The sequence below is a fragment of the Sinocyclocheilus grahami genome, unplaced genomic scaffold (genome assembly GCF_001515645.1).
Source record: "Sinocyclocheilus grahami isolate Dianchi unplaced genomic scaffold, SAMN03320097.WGS_v1.1 scaffold764.1, whole genome shotgun sequence".
NCBI lineage: Eukaryota > Metazoa > Chordata > Actinopteri > Cypriniformes > Cyprinidae > Sinocyclocheilus > Sinocyclocheilus grahami.
Genome location: NW_015505943.1, coordinates 249915 through 268722, shown reverse-complemented (window position 1 = coordinate 268722; position 18808 = coordinate 249915). Strand labels below are relative to the sequence as shown.

At 38.3% G+C, this 18808-nt stretch overlaps 1 protein-coding gene across 1 annotated transcript in view; it reads left to right on the top strand.

Annotated features, from left to right (window-relative positions):
* LOC107561279 (probable E3 ubiquitin-protein ligase MID2) overlaps positions 1-18808 on the top strand; it is a 123470-nt gene that overhangs the window by 67554 nt on the left and 37108 nt on the right. Inside the window, exon 2 of the mRNA XM_016245689.1 lies at positions 16565-17313. Within this exon, the coding sequence (XP_016101175.1) occupies positions 16621-17313 (693 nt within the window). The 5' untranslated portion in view covers positions 16565-16620. The remainder of the gene's footprint in view (positions 1-16564; positions 17314-18808) is intronic.

Here is an 18808-nt window from a genome sequence, read left to right as displayed (position 1 = left end):
ATTTTAGATCCACTGTAGATATTTAGCTGACCACTCAGGGTCAACCGTCTTGTCAATTCTAAGAACGTTAATTTCCTGGTTAAGGGAAATAACTTTCTTACTGTACAATTCTATAAGCTTGTAACGTAAATCTGCATGATTAGTGACTCCGGTTATGGGCAAACACTGAACACGTCAAGTGTGATACAAGTAAGGTTTTATAAACTACATAAACACTTAAACTAGTCTAACATACTACATAAACACATAAACTGGTCTAACATACACATACACACACACACACACATACAGTTGGTATAGGAAAGGGTTAAAGTTTAACTCAGCATAGAAAGAGGCATAAAAATGGATTTTATGGAACACTTTGCATGTATATTCAACAGATCAAAGCCTTCAGGGATACGTCAGATTCTGAGTTCAAACACACCTTTGTAAAAAGGTGTAACTGATACTTAATGTATCAATTAATAAGACTAAGTTTGATACTTAGCGAGTCTCGGCGGTCTGAAAGAGATTCCTGATGCAAATCTTAAAGCTTCCCGTAGATCTTTGCTGAATTCGGGTCGATGAAAAGAACCAGTTTGAGTCAGAGTCACTTGATGAATGAAAAGGACTAGGCCGGAGCCTGGCACGAGCTTTGGTATCCTGGAGCGTTTCCTCACATTTTCTTAGCTTCTGGCCGAACCACCGACAGGGGCGGGTCACATGGAGTGTGGCCTTTTAAAGCCTGCAGAGATTCACGCCTCTCAAGATGGGCTTGCCCAATGGGGAAGTCCGGAATCTCAAGTGGGAGTTCTGCGTTTTTATGGCCCTTTGTCTCTAAGCATGGTATTTTGCATATGAAATTCACTTGGGTGTTGATGCAGAAATTAGTAATGATTCTTAGAACATCAATATGTTGCAGAGGTATCAGCATGTAATATGCACTCTCAGTTAGATCATCCGAAGACGAATTCATAGATACTAGACATGGTAGAGTTACTTATATGAATGAGTGGTTTATCGTAAGCACGAATAAAAATAGTCTATAATACAACAGATTAAATACAACACAGCAATAATATACACAATGGCCTGAAGAAAATGGGTGTTCATTCAAAGAAGGTTTTCCTATGAATTAATTAGTAGAAAAGTCAGTTTCTCCTGTGCATTTGTGCCTTTCTTATGAGGAAAATGAGGGAGTTTATCCCCTGCATTCCTTTTAGGCCATAAAACCAGTGATATCAGCATTGGTTACCATGGAACCAGAGGCCTGTTCTGCCTTTCTGAGGTGTTAGGTGCATTTCGGGGGAAGGGTCCATAGACCCTCGTAATTGGCCATTTGGTTAGGTGATGGGGAGTTCGATATTATTTGTTAAATATAACAAAAAGTTGTGTGTCTGATTGGCCTCATATGGCTTGTTAACTGAGGTTACAGAGTATTTGTCATATAAAAAGAGAATATATAGTGTGTATTATTACACACAGATGCTACACATGCAATACTGAATCAAAAACTGTTTTTATTTATGCAGACAAAATCTGTATGTCTGGCTAAAAATTAATTGAAAGTGGTTCAGAAAGACCACATTATTTCTGTAAGTGCCAAACTAATTTTAATTATTCTAATGAAGAGCGCATTGGGCATCTTATACATAAAATACAATAGTTAAAGACAAAAAAAAAACATGATAGCAACATGGATAACCATTACTAGCTCCAGATATGGTAAAATGTGGAAGCACCTGTTTTGAATATCATAAGTATTATAAGGATTGGATCAGAGATAGCCGTGATATGTAGCAGGTTCTGCTGTTCATTATTGTCAGATGGGAATGCAGATTAGTACATTTGAGACTCAATGCAGCAACCCATCAGATTGCCATTTATGTGCGGCACAGACAGCATTTAATTCAGGCTATGGGAAATTAGCATATTTATGGGAATTTTAGTGGAAGGGTACGGCATTTGTTTGGTCGTCAGTTCCTCACACATTTTGTGTCACACGTTCTGCGCCCTTGTGTAAGCAAACTAGAAATCAAAGGAGATTGAAAATGAATTTTTGCGAGTGCAAGTGTGTTTGCGGTGCGGCATAGCGAAAGGATTTGCCGCAGCTTTTGCATGTTTACACTCCCATTGATCAAATTCTTAATGCATGTCAGCGGTGACCTTCACCGCAATGCTGAACCAGACCTACTAATGTTTGGAGATTCAGTGCATCTTGTTCTCCAAAATGCGTGAAATAGATGAAGTATTAAAGAATATGACAGAAAATATCACAGGCTAGAAACATCAGAGAAATTCACTGTTATCTTTAATGTTTGCAAATCGATTCCTTGACATGTAAAATGGAGGAATCAAAGAATCTTTATGTGCTCTGATGCTGAACCATAGCCTAAAAGCTTCTGATACTCCTCGGTTTGTCTGTGGCTTCCGGTGAGGATTCACTTCAACATTGGACACAGCAGCATAAGCACTTCTAATTCTCGCCTCAATCTCCTCCCTGAAGGTACCGGAGGTGAAGACATGGGGTCAGTAGTCCGTGTCAGGAACACTAGGGCAATAAATGTAACCAACTCTCAACAGCTCTTTTTTATTTAGCCTGTTTCTCTATAATCTGGGCTTAATGTTTCATGAGATATTGTGCTGCATTTTTACCCCATTTTTGTTCTCACCAGAGCAAACGCACATCAATAATGGACATGCTTTGGAGTAGCAGAGAGAGAAAGCGTGAAGGTATTCGGTTAGTGTTAGACACCTCTCCAGCTAAGAGTATTAGGAAAATTACAAGTCTTTCTAGAGTATTACCACTGCTGTGATTGGTCTATTTGGCGTCAGCTCCATCCGCAGGTGGTAAATAATTAATTTTACAAACAGAAACTGTCGTTGTGAAACTGAGGTGTTGACCTCAATTCTGGGCAGAAGATTGTTCAGGGAAATAAGCTAGTCATAAGCTTCCTATTACAAAAAATATGTCACATTTTTCATGTCACATTGATGGTTGCTGCAATTTAAACTCTTAACTAACTAGAATAAACTACTGTTGGACTATATATTTTAATAATAAAATAATTATATTATTTATATTTACATTTATATTTATGTGTGTATTAATAGTAAAACAATAATATTGTAAAATAATATTACAATTTAAAAATTATATTTTCAATATATTGTAAAATGTAATTTATTAATTTATTCCAGTGATTGCAAAGCTGAATTTTTAGCATCATTACTCCGGTCTCCAGTGTCACATGATCCTTCAGGAATCATTCTAATATGCAGATTTGATGTTCAAAAATATTTCTTCTTATTATCAATGTTGAAAACAGTTGTGCTGCTTCATATTTTTTAAACATTTTAAACACTTCACAGTTTGTGTAATACGCCAAACAGAATTACAAAAAAATAATTATTATTTCCAAAAAAATATTTCTAAACACTTGAACTGCCAATTCAGCTCTGCCCCATCCACCATTGTGTCAGAAACTGTCATTGCAGACCACTAAAACCACTAAAATTTTTAAAAGCAGCACATAACCACAGTGTTTCAGGAAGACTGCCTACAAATGGCTGACTTTCCTCAGAAAAAATTACTCACTTCATTTTTAAAAATTCTACGTGTAACTGCTGAATCTTTTGAAACATAGACACATTTCCACTGGTGTTTGCCCCTCCCTCTCATATAGAGATCCTGCCACTTCCATATCTGGGACAAAGGAAGCCTTTTCCATCATTTCACAAGCCTGTTATTCTCGAGTGGTAGGGCACCAGATGGGCTCTGACCTGGATCCGCGATCTTCGATCATGAAGGTTAGCCATCCGTGCATGTGCTGATGCCAGAGCGATGAATCTCTAGTCAGTGGTCATTGCTCTGATCCCCACAAAACTAAGCCACCACAGCACTGTTTACATTCTATGAATAGAACCACATGTTTGATTAAGCCAGCCCAGTGTCAGAGAGCGGATGTGGAGAACATGAACAGAGGCCAGTGAAGCAGAAGCTGAACTTTTTGTGTGGAAGACTGCCACTCATTTTTATGTGACACATTTGATGTGCGACATGATCTGCTGAAGATACAACAAAGCACACCTCTGGGAAATGTTACTTTTGATGGAAAGAGTTAGTGACTGGAATTGTAAAGAATCAAATAACTTTGTTTCAGATTCCTCTTAACAATTGATTTACATGCCCTTGACCCATCCTAGGTGTATATGACTTTCTCCTTTCAGATGAATACAAAGTATATATAAAGTAGTAAATATAAAGAGTTATATTAAAAAATGTTCTGGCTCTTCCCAGCTTTATTATGGCAGTGAATGGTGGTCAATTGGGGGTTTGGTACCTTGCTCAAGGGCACCTCAGCCGTGGGTATTGAAGGTGGAAGGAAAGGATGTGAGGTGTGGCCAAGTATGGTGTCCCATACTTGTAATTTGTGCTCTGCATTTAACCCATCCAAGTGCACACACACACACAGCAGTGAGTAGTGAACAAACATGCACCGTGAACACACACCCGGAGCAGTGGGCAGTCAATGCTGCAGCGCCCATGGAGCAGTTGGGGGTTCGGTGCCTTGCTTAAGGGTTTCACCTCAGTCGTGGTATTGAGGGGGGAGAAAGCGCTGTACATTCACTCCCCCCATCTACAATCCCTGCCGGACCTGAGACTCGAACTCGTGATCTTTGGCTTACAAGTCCGACTCTCTATCCATTAGTCCACGACTGTTCGAGTCGAGACCAGACAGCTATTGTGTGTCCTTATAAAAACATATCCACTGCAATTATCCAAGTCCGCCCTCTATTTCAAGCTTTGACATAAAAAATAAATAAAGTAGCACTTATGGTTTGAGAGACTGACCACTTACTTTTGGGATCTAAGCAGCCTTGTGTTGACTCTCCCTGTGTGGCTACATAGTTTGGTTGTGTTGAAACCAGGCTATCCACTCGGCCTAGCATACCTTTATTACGCTGTCCCACGGGAGATTAAATAAACCGCCTGTTTAAGCAATACTTTAACCTGTTAAAGGCATATTCACCCTTTGGGCCCTGTTCTAGCAATGCTGTGTACTTCAGAACACTTATTTAATTAGCGGCGTGTCTCAGTTCCACATGAAGTCGTCAGTGGAATAATCCTGTAATTTGTATTTAACATCCATAACCTTTTGTTCTCATTTGATATTTGAGGAATGCTCACTGCATACTAACTCCTGCAGCTCGTTTCTGTCTCGCTCGCGTCTTTTGTTAATGCTAATCACTGCAGAAAATCAGCATGTCACTTATTACGTGGACAGCTTTACTGTACAGAAGACACATGTTTGGTGCCTGCACTCGCACAATGGCTCACCTGTTCGTCTCAAAGCGTTAGCTGTGGGTGAACAGATTATTACTCAGTGTGGGCTCTCCAGAACGTGTGTCATATTTATACAGCGGCAAGATTTAGCAGCTGAAGGTGGATAGGAACAATCGTGAATGTTCGCAGCCTGCAGTGGTGAAGAGCCATGGATTCTGTGTGCCAGACACTTCAGTTGAAACACACCTGCATGCTTTTATTCACTCCAGCACTCTCGTGGGATTGAGTTTTTTCAGAAACGCATCCCACAGCTACGTAGTAATGCAGTGAAAATTCTGCACTGACAGATCTTAAAGAGTTTGTGTCATGTCAGCTGATCACTTAAGGGTGTTTTTTTTTGTAATTATTCATGATACACTGTGTACATTTATTCTTTTACATATATTCTTCTTTTATTCTTTCTAGAACTAAGGATTTTAAAATAAAGTGCTTGGCCTGTGCAAAACATACTGCCTTGATACTAGGTTGTTTCGGATGGTTGTAGGGTGTTGCCAAGATGGTTTGAGTAGTTTTTGCCATATTGCTATGCAGTTGCTTGGTGCTATTTTATTGTAATTTGGATGGTTGTTAAGTGATTGCAATGGAAGCCAGTTTCCACCACATAATTAAAACAACTAAAAGGTAATTGCTACTTTTTATCTCACAATTCTTTTTTTTCAATTCTAAATTTTTTTCTCAGTATTGTGAGATATAAACTCAGAATTGTAAGATATAAACTCATAATTATGAAGAAAAAATTCTGAATTGTGAGAGAAAAAGTTGCATTTTTATTAATTCTGTGGCAGAAACAGGCTTTCTTACAGCACTCTTTAGCTCCGCCCACTGATTTGTGCACGTAGTGGGTAAATAACAAGAGAGGCAAACACAGGTCTACACTGAAACCAAATGATAAAGATGGCTCAGAGAACAACAAGACGCTGTACAGTGCAAAGTTGTGGAAAACAGTCTTTGTATGGCGTTCCTTATCCCAGTGTTAGGAAAGAGTGGATGAACTTTATTTTTAATGAAGTTCCAGACCGCGTCAGTTAGAACTTGGTCCTTTGTTCACTTCATTTAACTGTGGATTCGTTCACAAACAAAGCACAATTCGATTTTCAGGATTTTCAGAAAGATTGAAACTAAAAGACGATGCCGTTCCAAATATATTGGATCTGACAGCAATCTCGCACCACACAAGCGTGAATAACTGTTTTTATTACGTGGTCACTGTTGCTTTGTCTGTTATTACAGATCGTTTGATATGTACTGAGAATTTATGCATTTTTTATCTAAATCACAGCAGCGTCCGTCTATGAAGGATGTAGGCTGTCAAACATACACAACTGTTAGCCAATCATAGCAGTGGGTGTTTACTCTCAAGTTTACAATCCGGCACGCCTATTCAAACAGAGCGTTCTGATGAGAGGGGTCAAAACAGGACAGAAAATAGTGTATTACTTCGAAATTATGATGTTTTTTATGTAAAAATCTTGATAACATTATAAGTGGACTTCAGAAAACAGTACAAAATAATAAAAAAAGAGCAGTTCATGACACCTTTAAATTGCTTGTACTGGCCCATGTCAGAAAAATATGTAGATATTCGCTACCAGATGCTCAGCACCTGTCTTTGCTGTCGGACTATAAGAATTCAAAAATATTTGTACCATATTGGTTTTCATTTTTTGGTTTTCCCTGTTGTAATGCCGAAAATTTCTTGCAGAATTTAAAACATTTTATTTCCAGAACAAATGGACCAAAAATTTGATAAATTAATTTTATAGCAAGACAAAATTTCACTTTTTTATCATCCACCAGGAGAAAATTATGAAAAATGATCATTAAGTCTGAGCATAATTCTTATAAGTCTTAGAAACAATAGCAGACATCTGCTCAGTAAGCCTCAATATTTGAGATGTTCATGTCTGTAGCATAAACATTCATATGAGTATGACCCAAGAGTATTAGCTTCAGCAAGCACCAATAATTCAATGCCATATGAGAATGTTTTTTTCACAAAGAACTTTATGTACTGGTGCGTTACAGAACTAATAAATCAATGTACAATACACTGATCTGAAGAACCTATAAAGTTCTTCAGATCAGTAAAATCTAAAACTTTTCATCTCCAGAGGACAGTAAATCAACTCGAGAACTCTATCCAGCACAAGAATGGTTCTTTTTAAGAATCCTCCAGTGTAGAATTTGCTACCCTTGGGAATACTGGCTTTCTTAAACACCCCTCCTGCTCACATCAGTTGCCGCTCGGCTTGTCAGCAGGTCAGGCGTAACAAATTCGGAGGTGATAAACTGTGAATGGCTTCCCTGGCACCTGTCCTAACAGCAGAGCTCTGGGAATCCCCAGTCCAGTCACTCATTTTTAATCGATGTGTCTTCAGCCGTCCGTGAGGTGTGGGGCTGCGATAGTGCTCCAGTGGTGCTGTGTCCGGTTTAGACTTCCTCTCTGGCCGTGACTCCAGCTGCCTGGCTACTCAAGGGGCAGAGGAGGCAGTGGGGAACCGGTAACCAGCTGCAGGTTGACAGGAGATAAATGACTCCATTAGAGTGTCTGGGCCGCAGGGCGGGGTCTGACCCACTGGCCCACCCAGCGCCATAGTAAGCCACTTACAAACATCAAACAACATACTTCCTCATTCCGGACAGGCCTGCCAGGGAACGCTAGCACATTGAGTTATCTTGTGTCCTGACTAGAATGGCCTATATAATACCATTTGGATGGTAGGTCAGTGTTATGACAGGTTTATGAAGGATTACTGTATCCTACTAATTTTACTTCATAATGAAATCCAATAGTGTTGGCGAATTTTGAGGAAATGTTTACTCCTAATAAATTGGATAACACTGTATCGTGGGATATTGGATTAGCATCTGATATTTCGATTCACAAATATGTGTAAATGAGTGTGTTTTGTCGTTTAAAAACCTTTCTAAATGATCTTGATCGTGATCTGTAATGTGAGATGGGCGCCCCGCCATGTTTGTTCGCGCTGCAGTTCAGAGAGTCCTGTCAGGCAGATTCACGGCACGTGAATTCATCAGTTTCTCCCGAAATACAAGTAATAAGTGGCCGGTGAACTGGGTGAAGAATAGAGTGAACTTTATAGTTACTTAGACTGTGTGTATCTGATATGAATAAAGCACATCGGCAAATACAATTTGAATGGATTGTTATTGTTGCTTCCATAGACATATGTCTGTATTTTACAAACTCTAAATGTATTGTTTTTCTAGTACTTATGTGTATTTAAATGTCTGAAACCTAAAATATGCAGTATGTGGTTAAAAACACTGCATAGTTGTGATAATATGACAAGCGCAGTGCACTTCTCTCTCTGGCTCAGCGCCAGCTAAAGCGCGAAAGCACAGTTTGAATTTGGCAGTTATGTGACGTCACCGAACGTTCTAAATCCCATAAGTGGGACCGTACTCCCAGGGGCACGGAAATAACAATCCCATATGTGGGACCGTACCGCCCAAAGGATTAAAAATTACTTGTAAACTCAATCAGGTATAGCTAATCACCTTCTCAATGGCACAGAAAGCCATTTGACTTTCAACTGTGATCAGCTGTGGTCATTTTGATCAGCTCAGCATGAAAAGAGCTTCCACGGAGCATTTCCGCAAACAATCAACTATGGGTGGCAAGGCACTGTCAAAAGATCTCCGGGATAAAGTTGTGGACAGGCACAAGTCAGGAGATGGATACAAAAAAAAATTTCAAAGACTTTATCAATGCCTGGAAGCACAGTAAAGTCTATTATTAAGAAGTAGAAGGTATTTTTGAATAATTGAATTATTTGGCCTCAACACCATACAATATGTCTGGTGGAAATCACCATCCAAATATCAGCATTCCTCCAGTAAAGCATGGAGGTGGTGATATCCTGTTATGGGGGGGTTTCTCTGCAGCAGGGACTGGAGCACTTTTCAGGATAAAAGGAAAAATGGATGGGGCAAAATACTGTCAAATTCTTGAGGAAAATCTGCTGCCCTCTGCCAGAAAGTTGTCAATGGGAAGAAGGTTTAACTTCCAACATGACAATGACCCAAAGCACACAGCAAAACTGAGCACACAGTGGTTGAAGGAGAAAAAGATGAATGTCCTTGCATGGCCTAGTCAGAGCCCAGACTTAAACCCCACTGAAAATCTGTGGAATGACTGCAGTCCACAAACTGTCACCACATTTAACTGAACTTGAGCAGTTCTGCAAAGAAGAGTGAGCAAATATTGTAAAGTCCAGATTAGCGGTGGAACGATTACCGGTCATGATAAAATTCCCCATGGTTAGTATTACCATTACATATTTTAATTTTCATTAAAACCGTATTCGATAACCGCGATTTGAACAATTCAGGATAAATAAATACTGTCCAGCATACAGTACAGTTTTAAGTAACAGTCTCACGTGCGCACAGAATGCAGAGTAATTTCATTTTGTGTGAAAACATGGCGGAAAGCTAAGAGGTTTTAAAAGTGCTAAGGGAATTATACAAATGAATTAATTATATGAATGTAACTCTGAAGGTTCTGACTGTCTAAAGAAAAGATTCAATGGTATTTAGTTTTCATCTTCACTCCATGTAATACCTAATAAAGTAGTGTTCTTAATCGCAGTGCTGCTTTGTCCACGGAGGTTACGGGAAACGGCTCTAATTCAGCTGTTCCATTAGCGCCACCTAGTGTGAGAGAGTTACATTTACATTCAGCCTGTGTGCAGTTTTTGTTTGGCCAAAAAAAACAGACTGAATTTGCATGCCCTGCTGTAAATTTTGACTGGCTGATGAAAAACAAGCTGATGTGGATTCTACACATTTAAACAATTTGAATAAGGTATCTAGAATTATTTATGGAGCAGATATAATACATATGATCCTTTATTAACCATTTATCATTTTGACTTAACTAAGTTAACTTAAACTTTAACTTAACTTAAAACCGATAACCGTGCTAATTTTGGAAACTATAATTGTGATGATAAATTTTCATACCGTTACATCTCTAGTCCAGATTTGCAAAGTTAGTAGAGACAAATCCAAACAGACTAAAGGCTGTAATTAAAGCAAAAGGTGGTTAAACAAAATACTGACACAAGGGGGTGATCATTTTTCCAACTTAGCGATTCTGTTTTTTATTTTTTATTTATTTTTTTCGGACATATTGGTAATATCTTTCATCATCAGTTGCACTGAGTGAATACAGCTAGATAAAACAAAAACTGTTTCTGTCTTCATTTCATGCTGCAAAGCATCAAAATGTTATTATTTTAAAGGGGGTGATTCTTTTCTATACCCACGGTATGTATGTATGTATTTATTTTAAAACTGAAATGATTTAGGATACATGATTTCAAATGTAGCAATCCTGAATATGGCATGTAAAACAAATAAATAAATAAATAGATAGATTGTTGTGTATACTGACCAAACAATTAGACAAGTTAATTTTATGAGATGAAATTTCACTTTTTAATAGATGGATAGATTGGCAGATTTGATTATAAACTAATATTAATTAAACTAAATGTTTCTATAAATGTATGTAAGGTAAATGTGTGTACATTATGAATATAATAACCTTAACGATTCATTTAAAAAAGAAAGAAATTTTTTTTAGATTTTGGTCATACCACCTAACCTTGCAGATTAGTGCATCTAAAATTAGCAGAGAAAGTTTAATTTTCAGTGACCCAATATATGTTGTAAGTAATCATTGTCTCATTATCAGTGGATGCATATAATTCAAGGAAGAGCTGTCCTTAGAGCCTTTTTTAAAAGTGAACTGTCCCTATTGTTTAGTCAAGGCTAATTGTCATTGTTCCAGAAATGCCATACCTCTCAGTGACGCACGAGAGCTGGTTTTTGGGTTTTTTCTTCTGTCCTAACAGGCACAGAAAAGTAGAGTCCCAGGAGACCAGAGATAGGACTATTAAATGCCACTGCCATCTTTTAAACTAGCCTTGCTTAGTATTTGTATTCTAGAGGGGGTTGTCTTAAGATTGTTTGAGAGAGATGTATTACATTTGGGTTTTATTAGCAAATATATCAGCATCAAGGCGGCTAGGTTTGTGTTTAGGTGAACATGTTAGGCACCTGATGTACAGTTGTGTCTGCTATTAAGCACTAAGTGACTATGTTAAATCAGTACCATACGAGTCATCTCTTATAGAGACTGCTTTTTGTCTTTTTCTGATTCCGAGTCTACATCAAAGGGGGAAATAATGCATTAATCAAGCCAAGAACAGATCAAATAAACCAGACTCGGCTCTGAGAACGTGTGCATGCGTGGGGCTGTTTGTGAGCAAAAGCAGACTGATCAGCCTCCATATGGAGCACTTCATCAAAATCAGATTATATGTGGTGTCTTTCTTTGAAAGGAGTAAACTGTTTGCTTCTCCGCTTCTCCAATCTATCACATCCTTCTTCTGCCTGTTACACTTAAAGTAGACGTTTACGTGCTAAACCTTCTGGCTTACTCTCCTGACTCTCTCTGAATGTTTTAAAAGACCAGCCGTAGAGGATGCTGGAGTCCATCGCTAACCTCATCGCGACCTTCACTAAGTCTCTTAATTTCTGTTAGTGGCGTTTAGACCATATAAGCTGTAAATGCTCAGCATACCCAAGCCATTTGAGAGAATGAGTTCGGGGACTTACTATATATCCCCTTGTTATTTGAGGTGTAACATAAAGCTTTCATATTAAAATCTTGACAATACCTATTATTTATTTGCCAACCGATGGTATTTCTCTGCAAATCTGTGCCAAGAGGGTTTCAGGTGAATGGATGCACAACAGCTTCTGCACTCTATTGCTATGAATCGTCGTTATTGTTGCATTAGCTGTTATTAGCCGAAAACTCGATTACCAAAAATCGGTGGAGCTTAGCAAAAAGTCATTGATGTTTCTAATTGGCCAATGAGGGCCCAGCATTGACTCAAATTTCAAACGCAAACTGTCATGAAATCTGTAATGTGCAAAGAAAGCAGGCAAAGGCGAGGATCTAAGTGCAAGGAGCAGTTTAATAAAGAAATAGATAAACATCTGCAAAAGCACAGGAAACAAGCAACTTCAAACACAAGCACGAACATCGACTAACACCGCAAAAGTGAAACACTAGAGCTGCATCCCGAATGGCGCACTATACTATGCACTTTTACACTATGTACTTATGCACTATGTACTCAACCATGTAGAGTATGAATTCTAAGGTTATTTTGTCATTCATAATCGGAGTCTGATAGCCACTCCCCCTTCACTGTGTAATTAAAGCTGTGACACTTGAGTGCATGAAGTGTCCAACATTCCACACTTCAATTTTTTCAGTTATTTAAGTGCACCATCTATATCCATATTCATGCATATCATCCATATTTAAGGTGCACTTTCCCTTTTTGGAATTTTCAGTGGGAACGCACTACTCGCACATTAGGGTTGCATACACACTCAGACGTTAACAAGCTTAACAAGGTAACGAGAGGGCGTGGTTAACTGTCATGACAAGTAATGCAACTAACAAGGGCAAGACACATAGGGACTAGACATGGGGAGTGAACACACACAGGGAACATATATCCAACACAAGGAAGATTTCATGATAATGATATAATCACAATATCTATAGAAATATTGAAAAAAAAATGTGTCAGTCAAATTCAATTTGAACTTTATTTAGTGTTTTTACTTTATTGGCCAATGAATCTTACTCAAAATACTGGTGTAAGGAGGCAGAGAGAGAGAGTTTGTAACCATAACTGTACAAATGTGTACAAAAATACCTTACTGTTGATCGGCACTTCCTGCAGACTGGTGTGTCTAACAGTCTGTTTTTGTTTTACGGAATCCGAAAACTCCCAACCTGGCAAACTTGATCTAGATGAGGGTAGTCTCACTTTCATCTGTCGTCTCCTTCAAATTTTGAGTGGCAATTGTTGCTACACACTGTGTTGTCTTCTTTTTTTCTGTTTTATGATGGATGGTAACCAACATAGGTGCAATGCAGCTACCTACTATGCTGGAGTGTCAAACAAGTGGCACTGGATTATTTACAATATTATCACATATGTAGTATTAACATGATGTCAGTATTTCTTTTTTTTTTTTTTTAAATATCATGGTTGTTTTCAATACTGGAATATTGCACAAACTTTCGAGGTCTGTTTTATGATGGATGGTAACCAACATAGGTGCAATGCAGCTACCTACTATGCTGGAGTGTCAAACAAGTGGCACTGGATTATTTACAATATTATCACATATGTAGTATTAACATGATGTCAGTATTTCTTTTTTTTTTTTTAAATATCATGGTTGTTTTCAATACTGGAATATTGCACAAACTTTCGAGGATTATTTTTCTCTCAGATCCCTCCTGCTATCCATCAAAGTGACTATTACACCAGGACACAAGCTCTTATTATTATTAAATTTTTCCAGTAATGACACCATCCAGTTTCCACCTGGTCCACTGCTGCTGTAATCACATGCACACCCTTCTTGGCTCGCTGTCATAAGTGCCAGTCGCGTTAAAGGTTTAGTACAAGATCTCAGGATGTCTGCAGTCTTTGAGAGCTTTTGGCTCTTCACAGGAGCTGTCAGATCATTTTAAGCAGCAGTCAGGAGCTCCAGGTTCCTTGTCAGAAATGGCAGTAACTTGCTGCTCCAGTAGAGCAGTGTGTCTAGAAGATTCTGACACGGTCAATAGCCATTTAAGAGGATGGAGCTGAAGCCTAATGTGGGAATGATAGGACGGAGATGGACGATGTCACTGTTAGATCAAAAGGTGCGGGGAAATGTGATAGACTGAGGCAATGTGTTCATAACCTTTTACATGCACTTGGAGTTCTGCATTGATTTGTATGTAACATCAGAGATGGAAATCGTTAAAAGCCACCGAGCGGTCTAGGACAATCAGCATGAAGTCACATGGCTGCGCACAGGCCCAAGAAGGAGAGATCTGATTAGACGAGAGTAAGAAAAAAAAAATTTAAGCATAAATAGATAAAAACCATATATTATATACAATAAATATAAATATACAATCTTATTATTAATACATTTTATTATAATAATAATAATAATTATTATTATTATTATTAAAATACCATTTATTCATTTATTTTTATAATACTCGTTATTTTTGCTCTTTAATTTATGTACGTATTATTTGTTTGAATAATAATAATAATAATAATAACATTATTATAATTTTTCAATAAAATAGTAATAAATAATAATAATAAAATAGTGCTGAAATTCTCAGATTAACATACTCCATTGAAATTGCTTTAAATTCCCCCACTTTAATGCTACAGTCATCAGATCTATGATTACTTACTAATAGTTTTGTGCCATACAGTTATAGATACAGAATTTAGCTTGTTCATATGTTGAATGTATATTCCCTGCATTTTTTTCTTTTTGTAAGTTTGTCTGTACACATGCGTGTCTGTTTCTACTAGAAGCATCAAAGCTGAAGGTTGTATCACATCCCAGAATGGACGCTTCCAGTGTAGACAGCTTCATTGATTATAATGGGAGTGATTGATGTTTGACTGCACTGCTCTACTCATGTCTGGTCTGGTGTACACATGGTGTCAGAGACACGCCTGACATATACAGTATAATTTAGAATTATATATAATTATACAGGGCTTTTTATGACTGACTAGTCATTCAGACAACCCAAATTCTAATCCGTTTTATAAATATTTAATTTTGCACATCTCTACTTCAAAGGTAGTAATACAATTTCATTATATAGTGTGATTTCTTCATCATTTCCTTGTTTCTATGAGTGTTAACCAAACAGGCGATGTATACTCGCACCATGTGAAGTATAGTTCATTAGCTGAAAAGACAAACACATTTTAGCATGCAGGCTTGAGGCACAGGTGCCTGTGTTCAGTGATGTGTTGTGCTGATTTGGGCCCATTCATATTCATCAAAGTAGAAACATTGTAATCTGGTAAAGCCCCTCCATTAAAACAGCAGCAATGTGGCACGAATGTGTGGGAGTGGTTTTACTTCAGGGGGTTTAACTTTCGTAAGTGAAGTGATGCATCATGTTGGGTCTTAGTTTATGGGCAGAGGAGATGTTGCTTGATGACATTGATTTGCTTCGCTGAAGCCCAACAGGTGTGTGTGTGTGTGTGTGTGTGTGTGTGTGTTCTCTGTTCATCTAGCCCAGAGCATATGCGTATGAATGGAAGTGAATGGAACGTGAAGTCTTCTTTAATCCCCATCTGTCACGTTGACAATGCAGCTTGAAGGCAATCCTTGATCATGTTTTGACATTTATGTTCTTCTTGCAAAACTATTAGCTTACACACGCTGCCAGTATTGAGCCAAAGTTAATGCTTTGAATGTATGTGCTGTCATTAACCAAATTGCTTACAACTCTAGTGATTTTCCGCTCAAAAATCTATATTTTCCTCTTTTTTCCAGTTATCAAGGTTATTTTAGTTTGATTTATTTGTTAATTTAGTTTTTGTCATCACAAATTTAGCTTAGTTCAGTGTTCAAATTCACTTTATTGGCATCATTTTTGTATAAATACAGTATTTCCCAAGCATCAATACACAACCAAACAGTGATGAAAAAGAAAAAAGATAGTAATATAATGTAATATACAAATATCTGCTCTATTTAGGTTTTAGTGTTTTTTATTTATTTTTATTTTTATGGCTATATTATAATATGATATATTTTTCTACATAAAATACATTTCATGATAAAATATTATTTTTAGTACTCGTTTCAGCCTTTTCTGTTTCAGTGTATTTAGTTTAGAATTTAAGGTTAGTACTTATTATGTATATAATATAATATAATATATGAAGATATATATGAATTTAAATACAAATAAATATAATTAATAACAAAAATGTATTTTCTGTAGTTTCAGGGGGGGTTTTCTTCAGTATATTGAGTTTCGGTTTTAGTAATTATTTGATTTGATTAGATTTTTATGTCTATAATACAATATAATATAATATAATATATCTTTTCAAAAATGTAATTCATGATGAATTATTTTCAGCTTAGTTTTTCGTTTTCAGTATAAATGTAGTCTTGAATTAAGTTTTATTATTAGCAATGTGCTGATTTATATGATTTCAACTGATTTAAATACTTTGGTCACTGATTTTGTATACCTTTTTGTTTTTGAGCGGAATTTCTCTTTCTGCTGCTTTTGCCATGCTAAAGTTGCTTGCCACTAACCCGTAGCTATCCGCCGCACAGGTGACTGACCAGCTTCTGTGGGATTTGATGTCACCTTTAGATCGGTTCAATTGAAGATGGAAACACTGGAGTCCGAGCTGACGTGTCCAATCTGCCTGGAGTTGTTTGAGGACCCCCTCCTGCTGCCCTGCGCCCACAGCCTGTGCTTCAACTGCGCCCACCGCATCCTGGTCTCGCACTGCTCCAGCACCAAGCCTCTCGAGTCCATCTCTGCCTTCCAGTGCCCCACCTGCCGCTACGTCATCACACTGAATCAGCGCGGCCTGGAGGGCCTGAAGCGCAATGTGACACTGCAGAACATCATTGACCGCTTCCAGAAGGCCTCCGTCAGCGGGCCCAACTCCCCCAACGAGAGTCGCCGGCAGCGACCCTACAGCGCCACGCTCAGCGGGAGCGCGAGGGGCAGCCCCGCCAGTAGCGCCATGTCCCTCGAGCGTGTTGGTTGCCAGTTCTGCGATCAGGAGCCCCCGCGGGAGGCGGTCAAGACGTGTGTGACGTGCGAGGTGTCGTACTGTGACCGCTGCCTGCGGGCCACGCACCCCAATAAGAAGCCCTTCACCAGCCATCGTCTGGTGGAGCCGGTGGCGGACGCTCAGCTGCGTGGGCTGGCCTGCCTGGAGCATGAGAACGAGAAGGTGAACATGTATTGCGTGGTGGATGACCAGCTGATCTGCGCTCTCTGCAAGCTGGTGGGACGACACCGTGAGCATCAGGTCACCTCACTTAGTGAACGCTTCGACAAGCTCAAGGTGAGTCCCGAACTTGGTTCTTAAGGCTAGACACCCCAAGTAAAAAAAAAAAAAGTAACTAATAGAAATAGCCATGCTTCCCTAGTTGATTGATTACATTAAGAATTGCAATCTTGTTCATGTTACAAGTTTTCTGTAATGTAATGTTTAAATGTGTTAACTAATTGTTTAGTTCACACAAAAATGAAAATTTGCTGAAAATGCACTCATCCTCAGGCCATCAGTTTGTTTATTCATCAGAACTATTTGAAGAAATTTAGCATTAAATAGCAGTGAATGGGTGCCGTCAGAATGAGAGCTGATAAAAATATCACAATAATCCACAAGTAATCCACACGACTCCAGTCCATCAATTAACATCTTATGAATTGAAAAGATATGCGTTTGCAATAAATTCATCATTAAGGTGTTTTTTTTACTTTTTTACTTTTTTACTAAAATTGTTGCTAACAGCTAAAGTACGAATGCTCTATTCATAATATTGCTTTCTCCAGTGAAAAAGTAATCTCATCTGAAACAAGAGAGAAATACGCACAGATCAAGGACCATTTATGAGCAAAAACTGTCTAAAACAGTTTTAAACAAATATGTGGGTGGATTTTGATGTGAATGGACAACAGGGGATGAACTTTTTCGTTGGAGGAACTTTTTAAAAACATGCAGCGTTTCACTTCATAAGATGATGATTGGTGGACTGGAGTGGTGTGGATTATTGTGATGTTTTTATCAGCTGTTTGGACTCTTATTCTGACGGCACCCATTCACTGCAAAGGATCCACTGGTGAGAAAGTGATGTAAGGCTGAATTTTCAAAATCTGTTCCAGTGAAGAAACTATTTTTTTTACATCGTGGATGGCCTGAAGGTGAGTAAATTTTTCAACAAATTTTAATTTTAGGGCGAACTATTCCTTTAAATATACAACAAGTTGCTTACACAGAACATAAATCCTAACATTAGATAAAGTGTAAGCTTCACGGTGGATGATGATGATTCAAACTGTTCCACACGTTTAGATGAGCTTTGCTGTTTCCTAGTCAACAATTGCAGAATTGCATATTACAGTTATTGTAAAGCCAAAACGCAGACTCTCCTGCAATAAAGTTGTAGTGAGGTATAGGTTTGGACATGCTCATGTCCTGAACAAAAAATGCATTTGGCCCTGGGTAAAAGTTTTGTTCATATATTGCTCTTATGATTCATGTTTTCCTTTCTGATAAATAATAAGCCCACCGACCGTTCCTCACTCTAGGCCGCCGGCCGCCGCTCAATCTAGCCTGCCGTGTGTGATGCTGTGTTTTGTTGTGAAAGCAAAACTACTTTGTTTGGCCTTCCAAATGAGGACACGACTAGAAATCATTGGTTAAGTTGTATTTACAACACTGTTCCAGAACACTTCAAACCAAATATTCAGATGTGTGCAGCACATTTTGCGAAGGATGAGGACTGTTTCCTGAACCAGTAGCCTACAATGCCGATGTCTGTTTCTATAAAGTG